The 17,340-nt window shown below is 43.4% G+C and overlaps 1 protein-coding gene across 1 annotated transcript; it reads left to right on the top strand.

Annotated features, from left to right (window-relative positions):
* The first annotated feature begins 11,031 nt into the window (after positions 1–11,031).
* Positions 11,032–13,152, top strand: LOC129129928 (natriuretic peptides A-like). Its single transcript, XM_054648056.2, has 2 exons — positions 11,032–11,378; positions 12,827–13,152. Exons 1-2 carry the CDS (start codon positions 11,259–11,261, stop codon positions 13,142–13,144), a joined length of 438 nt encoding a protein of 145 aa, XP_054504031.2. The 5' UTR covers positions 11,032–11,258; the 3' UTR covers positions 13,145–13,152.
* Positions 13,153–17,340: the final 4,188 nt, after the last annotated feature.

The following is a 17,340-nucleotide window of genomic DNA, read 5'->3' as shown; positions in this document are numbered from 1 at the left end:
GGGAGGGTTGGCCTGAGCAGCTGGGAAGGAGAGGGAGGCTGAAGGGGTCAGTGAGCTTGGAAGGAGGAAGATGAGTTACTGCAGCAGTGCTCCAATGATCCCTGACCAAGCCTAATTTATCTGCTATCAACTTCAGTGCTCAGCTCCCTCATGGGATGAGGCAGGGAAATCCCCAGAGTGTGCAAACCCAGGGCACTGGGAATATTCCTGTGTCTGCTCTGGGGTGCCCTGACCCCCAGGGCAGCACTGACTCTGACCCTCATTTATGGAGAAAGTTTCCTAAACTCCAGAATAGACTGGAATCCACAAAAGTGTGAAATAGATTCTAGAGAGCAGTGTAGGTGTGTCACTGGGTGAGAAATTGAGGTTTTGGGATTTTTAGTGTGTTGTGGATGGCAGCAAGATGGAGGGCACAGGGTGTCATCCTGGGCTTCTTCTTCATGCTGCTTCTTCCTCCTTCTCCATGGGTTTGGGTGGCATTTTGTAATTGGGCAGAAAAGTCTGCATTGCAGCTCTTTGGGAGCAGTTTTTGGGTTAAAAGGGGAAATAATCCAGGTGTCAGCTCTTAATTGGACAGTTTGGTCTGAAAAGCCCTTGTACCAAGAGATTGTGGCCATTTTGTGCCTTCTAATGAAAAGCTGCAGAACTCCCAGCAGTGAGACTGTTTCACTGATAAGAAATAATAAACACCTGAGTGTGAACATGAACTCCTGTCTCAGTGCCTTCACTCCAGACCCAGAGGAACCCACAACTGGTACCACCACACCAGAGGAATAGTTTGCCCTAATCTTGCTCTTTAATCAGATTTCTGATGATACAGGAGAAATATCTCATGAAGCTGGTAAACAACTTGTTGGAGATGAGCAACACACACCAACCTTTCAAGAAAAGCTTGAAAGGTTTTCCAACCTGCTTCCTTCCTATTTGAAAGACTTGCCATACAAAGGAACACTACAAAAAAGGACACAAAGCCATTTCCTAACTCCAAAATATTTTCTGCTGTTCCTCAGGGGTTCCTCCCTTCTTATAGACTGATGTCTGTGCTGAAGTCTTCATCCTAGCTGCACCACCTCAATGATAAATCTCTGTGAATATTCAGAGCCTGAGTTTGATGCTCATCTGAGCCCTGAGAAAATCTGGAATGTAAAGCAGAGACATTTGCTGGGTGGCTTTCTGTTTCCAACCACTTGCCACTGCACCAAATCTGATCTGAACCCAGCTGGGGGTTACCTGAAGCTGCCCTTGCTGTGTGGGTTATGCAGCACTCTCTGAAATACCATCCCATGGGATGTCATTGTCTGGGGAGGTGGAACATCCTTTAGCTGTGCTTATGGACAGCATCCAGCTGCAAGGCATTAGCATGAGAGGCAATGACACAAATGGCAATGGGAGAAATTCCGAGTAGATTTTAGTAAATCGTTGTTTCTTGAAGGTTTTAAAATTCACCTTGACAAGGCATTGAGAAATTTCATCTAAGTTGGCTCTGCTTTAGCACAAGATTGCACCACAGACTTCTAGAAATCCTGTCCAGCCTTAATCATTCTTTTACCAGCACAGGCATGGATGAGGACTGTGCTAGTGCATGAATGTCCAACAGTAACCAGAGAGACAATTCAGCAGAACCCCAACACAACTTCAGAGATCCCAAGGTCCAGAAGATTTTTTATCCACTTTATGCAGACCTGTGAGAAACCAATCAAAGCAACAAGAAAATCCTGGAGAAAAGATGAAGATGAACCTGAAACTGCCCTGACCTTTTCTTACTGTGTTGTTCCATTGAGAAGCACACACCTCAAAGCTCTGGGATGCTGATTTCATTTACTAATAAGATTCATATCAAATGTGGTTTTCACCAACATGGACAACAAAAAAACTCCAATAATATAATAACATGAGATTTGTGTCACAGAGGGATGTTTCTAAGCTGTCTCCTTACAACACCCACTTCTAGAGACACTTAAAATGATACCTCAAACTGATCTGCACATGAAAAAGCATTGAAAACATTAAACCTGCTGCCACATCACAGAATTATTTTTTCCAAACTTCCAGGACCAACAAGTTGATACTGAAAACTGGTTTGCAAGCTTTCAGTAACTCAAATATCAGATGAAAAATGCCAGATGGTCTTTAATTTCCATTTCCTCTGTGTAGATCCAGCTTGATGGCCTTTAACTCTGTGCATCACATGTGTGCAAAAATGCCATGAAAGGGCAAGAAGCATTATTGCATTTCAATGTTTCAGTGAAGCCAAATTTCAAGCCTGTTCTTCCTTTCAGACTGAGTGCAGATTTAATAGAAATTGTGTAACAATAGACAAAGATCACATAAAGGAACTATTTTAAGCTGGATCCAGGGAAAGAGGAATTTCTTCCTCAACTTAAGCCTTGTAGAAGTTGTCTGTGCATGGCCACACTGATTATCATTCAGGCCAATAATCACTGCAACTTGTATTTGTAATATTTGGTTTTCCCCTTCTTCTCCAAATCACACTCTTTCATCTCTTAAGTCAATAATATCACATTAGTAACTTATATTATTGTGTTATGATAGCATTATTATGTAATAACTCTCAGTTCTTAGCATTTTTCTTAGCCCATCCCTCTGGTATGGAGTTCCCAGTGACAAAGGAGCCAGGTGGATGTGTTGGGGACACCATTCACTTCCTTTCTCACTTCAGAGCTCTCTCACAGCTCTTTTCCTTTGCATGAAAAGGAAAGGGTTAGCAGTCAGCCCAAGGAAGCCTGAGCTGTGCTCACTCATGTACATCAGTGGCACCAAAACTCCAGATTGATGCTGCATTGCCTGAGTGGAAATTGCTCCTTTAATTCACCACCAGAAGAGAGAATTATTTCTTTCCTCCTCCTTGTCTTCCTCCTCCTCCTCCTGGGTGGATGAAAACAGATCAAAACCTCAAACCAATCCTTGCACTAGCAGGAACTCAAAAGGTAGATTTGGGAGGGGTTGGAGGAAGATATAAATGCAGATAGCTGGAGACACAGAGCAACACTGAACTGGAGAGACTTAAGGGAAGAGGAACCAGACACCAAACATGAACCTGAAACTTCTTTTTTACCCTGGATTCCTTCTGCTGCTTATTGTCAGTCAAAACCAGGCAGAGGCCAGATCCATTTCCAGCTTCCAGGTAAGTGACTGAATAGAGTTGAAAGAAGCTGATGCTTCTTTAGGAATTGGACATGCCAGATGAGCTCTGTTTCTTCCAGCCCCATCTTAAAGAGATAACATGACAGCAGGAATGCTGAGATGGGCAGATTCAAAGTGATTAAACAGAGGAAATTAAAGTTATTGATCACTGGATTTAAATTTCTAATCACATGAGGTGATTGAAAGGAAAATGTTTGGTTGGGTTTTTTTTTGGGTTTTTTTGGTTTTTTTTTTTTTTCCTGTGGATTCAGTTAGGGGATTGTACATTTAGGGTCATCTTGTGACTCAGTGTAGCAATAAGCTTTTGGAGTAAAGAAATTCTTCTGGAAGGACTGTGACCTAAAGCCCTGGAGCAGTCACCTGCATGCACCCCCCTGAAGCCCCTGGTTTTAGCTGAAAAAGGAATTAAGGGCTTATGGCTGCAGGATCTCCTCCCCAGCTCAGTTGTGCAGCAATGCAGCCCCTGCTTGTGACTACCAGGTGTAGAATATAAGAAAAACATGTGTATGCACATGGCAACAAATACCTGTTCAGTGCCTTTTCACAGTTGCTGTTGCTTTGTTAATAAAGTTAACCTAAACAGATTAACTAGCAAACAACATAAGACCTAACCAAAAATTGTACCTCTGTGTATTTGTTTGTGCAGGAGCTCCAAGTGATCCAGAAAAACATTTCAGCCACTGCATTAGGGAGCTGGCATTGCCATACATGAAGTAACCTCTCACTGTGCAGGGAAATGTATAACATAATCCTTCAGAACCAATTTCAGCATGTCTCCTGCCATTGCATTAATTCTCTTAGATATAAACTATTTTTTTCTTTTTCCTTATTCACACTTTATCAGGCCTTTTAAAAATTTTTCATCATTTATCCATGTGCCCAGTTCTAGGAAACACTTGGCAGTCTGGCAGCTCAGAAATACATCCTCAAACTTACCACTGAGTATGGAAATAATGAGAGTTTCCCAAACCCCTCCTTCTCTTCTCTTCTCTTCCCTTCCCATCTTCTACCCTTCCCTTTTTCCAGAGTCTGCCCAAATTGTTGGATGAGGTCCTGGAGCATCCCCTGGTGTCAGAAGAGTGGGACCATGAGCAGGATGACCTGATGGCAGGAGGTGCCTTTGATCAGCCAGACCCTGAACCCCAGTGGATGCAAAGCCCCAAGAACATTTCCATTGGTGATGCTGCTGCCATCCAGAGATTCCTCAGCCACCTCCTGAGCTCACCCCGCAGATACCAAAGCAGAAGAAAAAAGGGCCTCTCCAAAGCAAACAGGGGCTGTTTTGGTGTCAGACTAGACAGAATTGGATCACTGAGTGGGTTAGGATGCTGACTCTGCTGTGCTGAGAGAAAAGCAGAGGTTGCTGGTGTGTGTATTCATGTGTAACTTGCAGAAATATCCAAAAGAGCAGAGTTAATTCAGCTTTAAGGAAATGGTGCCTTAAAGTAAGTTTCTCCCTCCTATCACAAACACAGCTGATTATTTTACCTTCCTCAGAATTCACTGTCATCAGATGTAGACTTAAAACCTGTGAATGCCACTCCTGTGTTTTACTTGCTTCCCCTCCTTCCTCTGAGCCAGCTGTAAGCATTTCATCTTGTCTCAGAAGATCAGAGAGGTTTTCCACCAGCTCCCCAGGGATAATTGTTTCAATCCAAACAAACTCTTAGCAGAACAGTGGAGCCAAATCTGCCACTAGAACAGTAAACCAGTAACATTTCCATGTTGTGTGAAATCCTGTACACTTCTCTTTCTATTTCTTATTCATCTTCCTTATTGGCAGGACTGACTTTGGGGTTTCCTTGCCTACTGCAGGTCTGTACTGGGCAAACACACCCAGCTCTCCCCTGATAGACCTGGCCAGCAGAGTGCACCTTTGCTGTACTGCCTGTTTGTAGCAGAGCATTTATTTGTCAACATCTACCTGGAAATCAATTACAGAAAACTACATTTGTACTCTTTGTTTACTGAATGTATAAATAAATAAACAAGTCTCATTATGTCACAGGTAATAAACTGTTTTCCATAATGTAATGAATTTGCTTCAGGGTTTGCTGTGTGATTTGTTCATATTTCATTCCTGAAACAGAGCCCTAGTTTGCAGTTAGACACTGGAATTCAGGAGCATTTCAGAGGGTTGCTCTCTGGTGAACAGAAACCAGGACACAAAGCCCCAAGTCTCTGACCCACAATTTGAACAAAGGGCAGCTCTCTTAGCAGACATCACTAGAAAGCACTGACTCTGCATTTGGATCTGTCACTGATGGAGGAAAACAAATTTTTCTTAGTATTTGTTTTATTAAAAAAAAAAAGAAAAAAGAAACAACCCCCCCATTTATTAAAAAAAAAAAAAGTTTTATTAAAAAAGAAAAAAGAAACAAACCCCTCCCCAAACAAACAAACCAAAAACTAAACAAATAAAACAACCCCAAACCAATACTACCCTTCTCTGAAGGAAATTCAAAGGCACCCCACTCTTCCATAGGCAAATCCAGGTATTTCAAACTACTGAGAAGAAAATTGAAAAACATATCCTGAAGGCTTCTTTGTTTAACATTTTTGGTTAGGTCTCATGTTGTTTGCCAGTTAATCTGTTTAAGTTAACTTTATTAACAAAGCAACAGCAACTGTGAAAAGGCACTGAACAGGTATTTGTTGCCATGTGCATACAGAGCCCTGAGTACAAGCTCTCCAATGATGGATTAGTTCACAATGAATTTATTACACTCTGAATTGCCATTCCTAAGAAAAAAAAATCACAAGAAAATTAAGATTTCTACCAATCAAAAAAGGAATTAAAGTCCAGAATGAAAACTGTGTTATTCTTTCATCTTCCAGCATAATTCCATACCAATAGCCAGTCTATACATGGCTTAAAATCAGCTATTTAGGCTAAGAAGAAGCAGATCAGATGCGGCTTTCTTAGAGTCCCTGTTCAGGTGTGCTAGCCCAGGGCTGGCCCAGGTGCAGGTGGAAAGGTTCATCCACAGAGCCCATGGACATCAGGGTGCCAAACAATGTAAATCAGCATCTTATGACACCTGGAGCTAATGGGAAGTTTGCAGCCTCCTTTCTAATAATCCTAAAGCTGGTCTAAAGTCTAAAGCTGGTTCCTAGCTCCCAGTAACTCTAGAGCAGGGATGTTGTCACAGACATGAAGGCTTCTTGATGCTGAAATTTCACTGAAAACCCAGGGGAGGACAAGCACTACTGAAGTTTATTTGCAGAAAAATAACAGAGGTCAGAGTAGGTTGAAGTCTGAGCTGTGAACACTTGTGAACAGAATCCTACAGAAGATGAATAAGAAACAGATAAGAGTTGCAATTACAGAGGTCAGGCTGGTAATGTGCCATCCCATCACCTGGCATTTTGTGGGAACATTTTAAAAAGGCACTTTTCTCAAAGCAAGAACAATTTATTTCACATAAAAGGCTCTATAATTAGATCCCCAAGACTGAAGCCAGGTGTGTTTGTACTTTAGGTAATTTCCTGGGTTCTATTAGCATTTCAATAATCAAAGCTAAGCTTTGAAGTGAGGATGCCAGTCAGATGAGGGAAGCTCCTCTCTAGCTGTGCCATTTCCATCTTTGTTAAGAAGCAGTGCATTCATTTACAGAAGTTGCTGAGGACAAAAGCCTCCAAGTACTCCCACATAGAAAGAAACATACAGGTACCTTTCTCATATTTGTGTGCTTTTGGTGTACCTGATTTGATGTCAGGCAGCAATTGAGATTTAGTCTCATCCAAGACTCACTTCTGGCTAGCTTGTTAACAGAAGGCCCAGTTGTATTTATTCCCCTTGATATCACACAGATCCTGGCCAGCCTCAGTGCACACCAGTTCCGAAAGGCTTTGGCTGGAGGGTGGTGGCTGCATCCTCCCAGGACAGTGTCAGACCCTCCACACGGTACAGGGGTGGCACTACCAGGCACTGCTGCCAGGTCTGGGAGTGTGGCCGGGATCCAGCTCGACTTTCCTGATGGTTTCAGTGCTGCCACCAGGGAATCCTGCCCGGAGGTGGGCACGGGGCTGGGGGTTCATTCCTACACCCACCCCTGTGCCACGGGCTGAGCCGCTGCTGTCAGTGCCAGGCTTGGCACGGCAGACCGGCATGGGGGGACTCCTTAGGACAAAGGGCTTTAAAAATCGCTTTAAAAATCCACCGGGTGGCGGCTGCAGCTGCAGGCGAAGGGCTGCGAGGGCTTCAGCACCTGGGACAGACGCCAATCGCCCCGCCGGGCTGCCCTGGCCTGCCCGGGGCTCGCTCCCCTCAGCCGGCGCTGGGCCTGCAGGGCCCAGCACTCAGATAATGTACCACGATCAGCGGGAGAAACAATCCGTGTTTAGGATGAAATGAAACTTCCCCCTCTGTAAAATGCGAGGCGCCACTTAATTGAAGGATGGCCACTTCAGACATTTTTATATTTCTGCTTTGATTCTTGTCTGATGGCCTCACCGATTAATTTCCTTCTCAATCTAACCATCATGCAGGGAAAGAGAGCCTGGGTGGGGTGTGGTGGCGCAGACATCTTTGATGGAAAATCCTTTCCTTAGGATTTGTCCTCCTGAGAAGCTGAGAGGCCTCAGGAACAAAATGTAAACAATGGTTATGGATCTGTGATTGGCCTCATGTGGTTGTTTCTAATTAATAGCCAATCACAATCCAGCTGTCTCGGACTCTCTGTCCAAGCCACAAGCCTTTGTTATTCATTCCTTCTTTTTCTATTCTTAGCCAGCCTTCTGATGAAATCCTTTCTCCTATTCTTTTAGTATAGTTTTAATATAATATATATCATAAAATAATAAATCAAGCCTTCTAAAACATGGAGTCAGATCCTTGTCTCTTCCCTCATCCCAAGACCCCTGTGAACACAGTCACAGTGTGACATAGTTTTGTCAAAGGTTTTGTCACTGGGAGATGAAAGGAATCCAAACCCAGCCTCTTCCTCAGAACAGGAGGCTCTGTACAAACAGCTCACACTGCCCAGCCCAGAGTGGCAGTAGGAGAATGGACACAGAGGCAGGATGTGCAGCAGGTCAGGGTAGCACTCAGGGCAGGTCTGTCCATCAGCAGATGGAACCCAGATGGTGCCAACCCCCAGGGTTACCCCCAGTCCTTACCCTTACAGGGCTGAAAAACAAGGACACAGAATCATCTTGCTGAGAAAGGGGCAATGCCACCTCAGCTGAGCTGTGTCCATCCTCCTCATCACAGGATCCACACACAGGCTGCCAGCAGCATCTCTGATCTGAACAACCAGAGCTGCTCTGACAGAGCCTCCTGGCACCAAACCTCCCATCCCACACCCTGGGAAGCAGGGGAAATGTGCCAGGTTCCCTAAAAGCAGTCACAGAAAGCTTTTCAGAAGAACCTGCTTGCCCTGTTAAGGCAGACATTTTACTGGGGAAATGCCCAGCTGAGCATGGGCAATGCCTAGACCTTGACTTTACTGCTAGGCTATAAAGCCTAAAGTCTATATTAATTTACCAGGGTGATAAGACTGAGATAAACAAGTGACTTTTATAGCTTAACAATGATGAGCTGAGTTCTGACATTTCACACTCTGTTTGCTTTGGCAGAACTGCAAGATGGATAATTGAGGGCAGAATTTGGCTGTGAAAATACAACTGCTACTGTGACAGGCAGCCATTTCATCCCATCTCTACACTGTACATGGAATAGAGCACAAAAGTTTCCTGTCTTAGAAAAGGATTCTCAAAGCTGAAGTCATGCTGCTGCATCTTATTTATCAGCCATGGAACACAGAAGATGAAAAAGAATGAACCAGTAAAGAAAGGACTATCTTGGGTCTGACTTAATGACTAAAATCCTGGACAATTAGATTGTTTCACAGGGACAGGTCATTCAAAGCAAAATATTTCACATCTGAGATTAATATTGTGTTCCTTAATTTCTTGCTGCTGGGTTTGCGCCCCAGGGGCTGCTGTACAAAATAAAAATAAAACCAAAACCAAAACAAACCAAATTAAAAAAAAAAAAAAACTGACACAAAGGAAATCTCAGAACAAGCTACAAAATATTTTTGTCCAGAGAGCACTAGAGAATACTTAGTGTGTGTGTGTGTGTGTGGGGGGTGTGAAAGGAAAGAAACAAGAAATACAACAATAACTGATTCTAATTATCTTAAATTGGACACTCAAAATGAATGAATAATTCTGGTTTATCTTCTCCCACTTTTCTAGTTTACAAAACAAAGTAACACCTTGGCACAAACAAACATACACAAAAGAGCAGCAGGAAGAGAATACTTGTAACTAATTAATGAATTATACAGACACTGCAGTATAGAATGTTAATTATAAAAAATAAGCTCTAAGGATCTTAATTCTTTTTTAAAAGCACAAAATAAGAAAGTGTTGGAGTACAGAACAATACAAAAAAATAGCATTGTCTTTATGTTCTGAAAAAAAATAAAGCATTGAGGAAAACCAGAGAGAGCTCTTTTAATAAAGGGCTTCATCAGAGCACATACAGAGTTGGGCTGACTTCGGGCTATATTAGGAAGAAGTAGCATTTGAGCATGACTTCACAACCTTGAGAATGTCCTTTCTAGTATAATTTTGGTAGCTGATCATGTGAGCAGTGTGTGCACATGTTTGTACATAAACACCATGTTAAGACATTTAAGACATGGGCAATAGTTTATCATTCTATTATTATTTTCAAAGCGTACTCAGGAGATTCTTTCAAGATCTTTTCGTATGAAAAGTCAACAAATTATTACTAGATTGACATTCAGCTTACTCCTACATTTGTTGTTGTTTCAATTTAAAATAACAAGAAACATTAGGAAAATGCAAAAAGAAAAAAAAAGCCATTGCTTCATGATTTAGAACTCTCTTGCATTTCTGTAAAATGATTAAGTTTTAGTTATACTATATGTACAAAGACAAAAATGGAAGAGAAATTTGAAGCATTTCTGTACTTTTGTAATTTCTCATCTAAGCATAGGCAGTTTCTAGCTAATTTTAAGACATCCAGCACTTAAACAAATAAATACTTTTAGTTTTTAATATATTATATTTAAGATTTTGTTTTAACTCCTCACAAAACTCACATACAATCCAATTCATCCATTCTTTCTTCAGGACAGATTCTGAATAATACCAGCTATCTATATAAGTTCTCATCGAACAAATTTCTTGTATGACGGCAAAATAAGATTATTGCTGAAGCTGGCTGCCTGTTCTTTAAATTTTATTGATGCAGGGTCAATAAAATTTAAAGAGTTCTTACCATCAGTGCTTAAAGAAATCCCATTATTTAAGCATTTGGCTGTTCATAAACTCTAGTGTTTGTCAGTGGTGCCGGAGCCGGTTGTCGCGCAGGGCTGGAGGTGCTCGCTCTCCCCACTGTCAGTTCTGCACTGAGGTGCAGATCGAGGTGCTGCTCTTGTTGGTAACACACAAACACAAAGTTTCAGTGGTGATATCACCTCATGGCAATGGGAAAAGTGGCCCAAATTTGGGATTTTCAGCACACTTTCTGGTAGGCGGTGGCCGCGCGTATTCCATATAAGAAGGAAAGTGTGCACAATGCTTTAGGTGTCCTGAAAGACAATTTATCTTCATTCTTGACTCTTCACCAAACACTGATCTGAAAGCCTGTTCTTTCCCCTTTAAAAGGCATTTTCCTTATGGAAATCTTCTAACTGAGCAAAGTTTAGAGAAGTTTTGGGATTGTTTCCCATCTCTGTAAATCTGACCATAGGGGTCTCTTGAAAGAGAATTGCTAAGAATTTCCAACTGGACTATGTAATCACAGCTCTTGGTATCAAGAGGAGGGGGAGTGACATGAAATCACTGACTTGTGACATACATTCCTCAGCAACAGCAGCTGCTGCCTAATGACAGCTAATAAAGGGAATCTTCCCTTGACAGAGCTGCATGCCTGCAGTGGGACTGGAATGTGCCCAAGATAAACCCACTGATAACCTAGGAAGCAGGGATCACCCAAAGAGTATAAAAGACGAGCTTCAGAAGAGACACACCACCACAAGGAAGAAAGAGACTTGAAGGGACATCTCAGAAGAAACAGCTTGAACTTCCCTACTCCCAACGAGCTCAGCGCCATGGACACTAAAGGCTCATTTTTCTATGGCTTCCTTTTGCTCCTGCTCATCCAGCTCCAGCCCAGCAGAGCCAACCCTATCTACAGCCTCAGCCCTGCCAAAGAACTGGCCAGCATGGAGGTGAGGACTCTCATTTTGCAAGGGTAAACTTTTGGGGTGCTTAGCAGGGTGTGAAGTGGTGCTTTGCCTTCCTTTTGCATGACTGGACTGCAATAACCACATCAGCCATCTCATGCTGGGGGACAAAGCTTTTCAAAGGAGTTCAGAGAAGCTCTGTAGGTCCTGGGCAGTAGTGGGAACCAAATTGTGATATTGTAGGATGTCTGTTTTGGTGTTTTGGTCCTTTTTCTTTTAAAGATACATCTTCCTGGGAACAAAGTTCCAGGGAAGGAAAAAATCATCAGAGTAGCTCTGTAAGAACAAATAGAAAACTCTGATGTGGGGTCCTGTCTATGTGCTTACCCCTGCTCCACAGGGCAGCCATATGGCTCTAGCTTTGTAAATTTGAGAGATCTGCTTGTGTATGGATGAGAGATGAGGAGGTAAAGTGGAGCACCCAAAAACAAACTTTTAGAAATATTACTAGAGGAATTAACACAATCATTTAGTGTGGCTCATCCAGAAAAGCTTCCAGAGCTATAAAATTACTGCTAAGCATTTTAACAAATAGAGAAAATCTGTTGTTACAGCACAGTACAAGCTTGAGACTGTGATGGGATCTGAAAGCTCAAACCTTTCCTTGGGCTGGTTGGTACCAGTAACCAGCTTCCCAAAGCTGTTCTCAGGCCCTAAGAACAAACTCCCTGAGCTGATAAGGACAATTGAAGCTAAAGCTGCCCCTGGGCTGTTTCCAGCAGCCAGGAAGAGTGGCTTCCAAATGCACTCACTGTCAGGCAAGCCATAAGGCTCATTCCTCTATATTCACATTCTAGAGCTGGGCAATTAGATTCCTCTAATTGGTTGAGCTGCCCTTGAGGAGGTTATCTGAGCCCAGTTACACAAAGCTTTACAAATTACAAAGAATGGTACCCAGGAAGCAATCACACAGCAGGCATGAATTTACCACACAGGGATTTTCAGTCACTTTCAGGAATAGCAATCCTGTAATCCCTGGGGCAGAGATTAGTGAAAACACCCAGAGCTTCTCCAAGTGATGTCCATTGAAACAGCCAGGGGTGACAAAGCAGCAATGTGAGAATGTGGGGGTGGGCTGTGTGGCCAGAGGTTCTCTCACACTGGTGGGCTGAGTAGACCCTGTTCAACCCAGATCTTGCATTTTCTTCTCTGCCAACACGTGTTCCAAACTTGCCAGTAAGATACACATGATGGCAAGCAGCTTCACTCAGTTCACAAGGTGAAGCTATGCCTTCCCATAGATGGAATTAGTGTGAACAGGGAAATAATGCAGAGGACAGAACCCAAAGACCACCAGTAAGGCTGGGACCCAACCTGTCAGTGTCCCCAGGGTGGGCTATGGGACCATCAATGGATACAGAACAGAACGACTGGAAGAGTTAGCAAATGACCACAAAACAAGGAATTTCATTAATTTAATCCTTCTCTTATAGGCTCTGCTGGAAAGACTGGAGGATAAGTTTGCAATGATGGAAGCCCTGGAGTCCAATCCTGACCTGCAAGAAGCCAAACCCCAGGAGGAGACGCTGCCGGAACCCGCCGACGACAGTGACAACCAGAAGGCTGAACCCAGGCTGGCACCCAGCACCCCTCTGTCCTACAGGGACCCCTTCCTCAAGAGACTGAGGGGGCTGCAGATGCCCAGGATGATGAGGGATTCTGGCTGTTTTGGCAGGAGGATTGACAGGATCGGCTCCCTCAGTGGGATGGGCTGCAATGGTGAGTCCTGGCTAAGCCATTTCACTGAATAGCACAGACCGTGGCCGTGCCATGGCACAGGGGAGGAGCAGCTCCTCATTTCAATCTTTAAGACAATTCCATTCTGAAACTAATTTGAGCCTAGTATTTAAGCTAGTATTGGTTTTGCAAAAGCATTGCTGACAATGGTGACACGTACCAAGGCAAAAGCAGATTCTAGTAACATTTATTTCATGTTTGGTTTACAGGTTACCGGAGAAATTAGGATCAACCTCCCTAGAACCTGCTCTGAAGAATGCTTTACAGTACCCCTTCCTCCCAAGATGAAAGCCAGATGCTTTCCAAGCTCCTCAACAGAAAGTTATTCCTATTTTTATTTATTTATTTATTTATTTATTTGATGTTTTTTAAAGAACATTTCTTACGTTAGCACTGACTGACCATCTTTAAATAAAACTAACACATTAGACATCTGTGCTGGACCTCTCTCCTGTCTGTTGCATTAAATTTTCTTGTATTTGCCTAAAGTCAAAATCTTAAGTTTTATTGATATTCTGGTACCCACAAGCCTGGATCTTACTTACATGAGACAGAGAAAACTTAGTAAAAATGAAAATGAGTTTTTGACTAGAGGTTTTTCCTCTGCAGTAAGAAATGCTAACAGGTTAGCAGGAAAAAAAAAAACCTGCTTAACATTGAAAGATCATCATGAGTCCTCCTATAGACAGGGTTTCAGTGATAAGAGAGTCCTTTTGCTGGTTTAAATTATTCAGTCATGGGAACTGCCACAAATGCCTGGAGTAAGCAAAAGCTACATGAAAAGAAATAAATAAAAATCATAACACTGCACAAGTTTCAAGATAACCAGAGGGAGGAAAGGGAATTCATTGTATATGCTTTCTAGCAGTCACCCAATAAAGGTTCCGAGCATCAACAGAAAGATACATCAATAACTGTGTCTTGTCTCACTCTGCACCTGGCTGAGATGCTGATTCCCAGAATTTCTTCTTGAAGGATCCTCAAAGGTTTGGATATTATCATGAGAGGGTAGGTGGGATCACTGAACTACACAGCAGCTTGCTGCAAAAAGCATTTCTCACTTTCTGGGAGTGGCCCCTTGCAAAGTTGTTCTAACATGGCCAATGGGAACACTGGAAGTCTGATTAAGGTTTATTTAACCTTGCTAAATTTCACAGGAGATGAATTTGACCCAAAACATATTCTAGCACCCCACCAAAGAAGGAAATATTGCTAGAAACACATTTAGTCAGCATCCCAAGGAACAAAGAGCTTGGATCCCCATGGGAGCCCCAGCAATGGCATCAAGCCCAGCTCAACACAGCTGTCCTGTGGTTGACTGCATGTACTGCTAGGAACTGTGTTATTTTGAGCACCTCATGAGTCTCATTCCCAGAATCTCAGTGCATTCCCATGGACCTGAGTACCCTCAGAAGCTTGTTCAGGGCTTAAGAAGGCAGCACCAGGACAGATTCAGCTGGAACAATCCAATTCTGACTTTGCTTATGCAGAGGTGACAGGAACAGTACCTGGTGAGGATAAGGAATTGGATTGCAGGTGTTCCAGAGCTGCTGACAACAGCTCTCAGGGGCCACAGCTCCAGGGAAAGGGTAAATTCAAGCACACACCCCTCCTTGCACAAGGCCAGTCACAGCTAAGGCTGCTGCAACACTTTGATAAGGCTCATGTCACACATCACATTTGTGATAAGCCACCCTCCCAGTCACTCCCTGCAGTGCTGACATGGCCTCCAAGAGGGGTCTGTGTGCTCCTCTCCACACTGGGCCTTGTGATTCTTTCCTAGGGAAGAAGGGCAGAAGTCCAATCTGAGGGACTAATTTTGGAACACTCCAACAGGAAACCACAGTGTGATACAAATCCTCTCCTTCCAGCAGCACCAGCTACAGATAAAATATTTTGTGGAATGGTGTCCACACAGGTTTCCCTGACAGAAGAATAAATTCTCAGGCTGAGATTCCCAGCAGCATCCATGGGACATCTCTGCAATGTAAAATACAGTGACTTTGCAATTTCTCAATTTCACAGATCATGGGGGTGTGAAGTCACCCTTTGGGGAGCCCTTGAGGGGACAATGGGGCTTTGTCTTCTTCAAAGGCTTTCCAAACACACCCACTGCAGCTGATGGGAACATGCAGGTGGATCCCTCCACACCAGCAATGAGCAACAGCCTGACTTCCCCTGTGCTGCTGAAAGGAAAAACAATTCATGTACTCTAACAATAGCTGGAGCTGAACTTTACCCAGTCAAGCACAGCTTGAACAGACACTGCAAATTGTCCCTCCCTGTCAGTCCCTCAAGGCACAAAACACTGATTAGTTCAGTGGAATGTGCTAAAAATGGCAAGAAGAGGCAATGCTTCCTGACCTAAAGCCAGGTGGGTCCAGTATTAGCAGCAAGCCAGTTCCTGGTGGAACAAGTCTGTATTAGCTTGCAGACAGTGAGTTAATAGACCCTGCAGTCTGGGAGAACCTAATGGAGGGTAAGCAATCGAGGAAAAAAGCATCTCTGACTGGATTTTTACTGCTACTCCCATACACACCCTGAGCTCTAAAGCACCCTCAGGGAAATCCTGCAGCCAGCTCAGAATAGTGCTGCACTCAGGAGTAAGCACTGGGAAAAGCTGAATGGGAGAAACTCAACACTGATCAGCTCCACAGGCAGAGACCATCACCCCCAAGGATGGAAAAAAGCTGCCACTGGTGCTGGGAGAGCTGGACCAGAGAGAGCAGGGAGCAATCTCATGAACAGCCATCATGTAAATGAAGAAATATCCCAGTGGGAGCAGAGAAGGACCAGGCTAACACCCTGCACACAGCTCTAATGACATTTGCCACCTCCTGCCTTGCCAGACTTCATTGTAACTTCTGAACAGTGGTTGGCAGCACCCATTATTGGCCATGCACAATTCAGCAGCTTGCTTTCCTTTGGACTCTGAAACCCAGTAATTCCATTAATGTGCTCCATGCACTCTGAAAGGCAAGAGCCTTGTTTGGGATAGGGGCCTGCTTGGCACAGCAAGCATATTTGCAAATTAGATTTGATGGTTTCTCTGCCCCTCAGACACTGCACTATCCCTAGCCAGCTTCCCACTAAACAAAATGCTTCCACTGAAATCCAAGTTGGCAGGCAAGAATGCCAAGAGGAGCTGTCAGCACTGCTTGGCTCCTCTAAGAAATCAGAAGTGAAGGCCAGGGCACACACCCACCCTCCACTGCTGCAGGGGGACGTGGAGCTGTGCCAGTTCACATCCCAGTCTGGCCACAACCAGCTGGCTTGATTGACTTCTCCTGAATCTTGGCCCCCAAGGGCCTTTGCTGATTGATATCTGCTTGATAAGTGTGTCCCACACTTCTATGTGGGAAGGAAGGAAGATTTGTAAGACTTTCCCCCTCTATTACCATCTCCTGACTGTTCTCTCAGAAAACCAGCACAATCCCTCTCGGGAGGAGGTGAAGTTTAAGCCAACAGAAGGTGGTGGGAAGGCAACTAGAGTCAGGCCTGCTGTGCTGGGAATTGGAATACAAGAAAAGAAGAATAAAACTGGTGCTTTTTAATCCAGCCATCCCAGAGAGATATTCTCTAGTATAGGCATCAAAGAGCTGCTGAGGGAGTCAAAAGGCTCAAGGTTGTCATGTCTGAGATGTTAGTCATGAGTTTTAACACAGTATTGTTTTCTACTGAAACTGCTATATATGGGTTCCAGGCTCTACTTTAAAATGCTTAAAGTATCAGTAAGATGTGTGTTAAAGCATACACAGCAATTGAAACAGCCTGGAGAAAGGGACATCCTACTCACTGTTAAACTGTTATCTTGTTGAGTTTGTGAGGGTTTCCAGGATGAGGTGAGAGATGAGAATCTGACTTTATGTTCCCAGAAGGCTGATTTATTATTTTAAATTATATTATATTAAAAGAATACTATACTAAAACTATACTAAAGAAAGAGAAGGATACAGACAGAAGGTGTAACAAGAATCATAATGAAAAACTCATGACTGACTCCTCAGAGTCATTGGTCATTAAATAAAACCAATTCACCTGAAACCAATCAAACATTGACCAGTTGGTAAACAATATCTAGACCACATTCCAAAGCAGCAAAACAGGGAGAAGCAGATAATTATTGTTTTCCTTCTTTTCTGAGGCTTCTCAGCTTCCCAGGAGAAGAAATCCTGGCGAGGGGATTTTTCAGAAAATATGACAGTGACAT

This window comes from Agelaius phoeniceus, chromosome 24, assembly GCF_051311805.1.
Source record: "Agelaius phoeniceus isolate bAgePho1 chromosome 24, bAgePho1.hap1, whole genome shotgun sequence".
NCBI classification, from domain to species: domain Eukaryota; kingdom Metazoa; phylum Chordata; class Aves; order Passeriformes; family Icteridae; genus Agelaius; species Agelaius phoeniceus.
This window is presented reverse-complemented; position numbering and strand designations above follow the sequence as displayed.

What these genes read in the sequence shown, in the direction of transcription:
- LOC129129928 (XM_054648056.2), top strand. Translation starts at nt 11,259, where the DNA reads ATGGACACTAAAGGCTCATTTTTCTATGGCTTCCTTTTGCTCCTGCTC. An exon ending in AAGAACTGGCCAGCATGGAG is followed by an intron (nt 11,379 to 12,826) that starts GTGAGGACTCTC and finishes CTTCTCTTATAG; the next exon opens with GCTCTGCTGGAAAGACTGGA.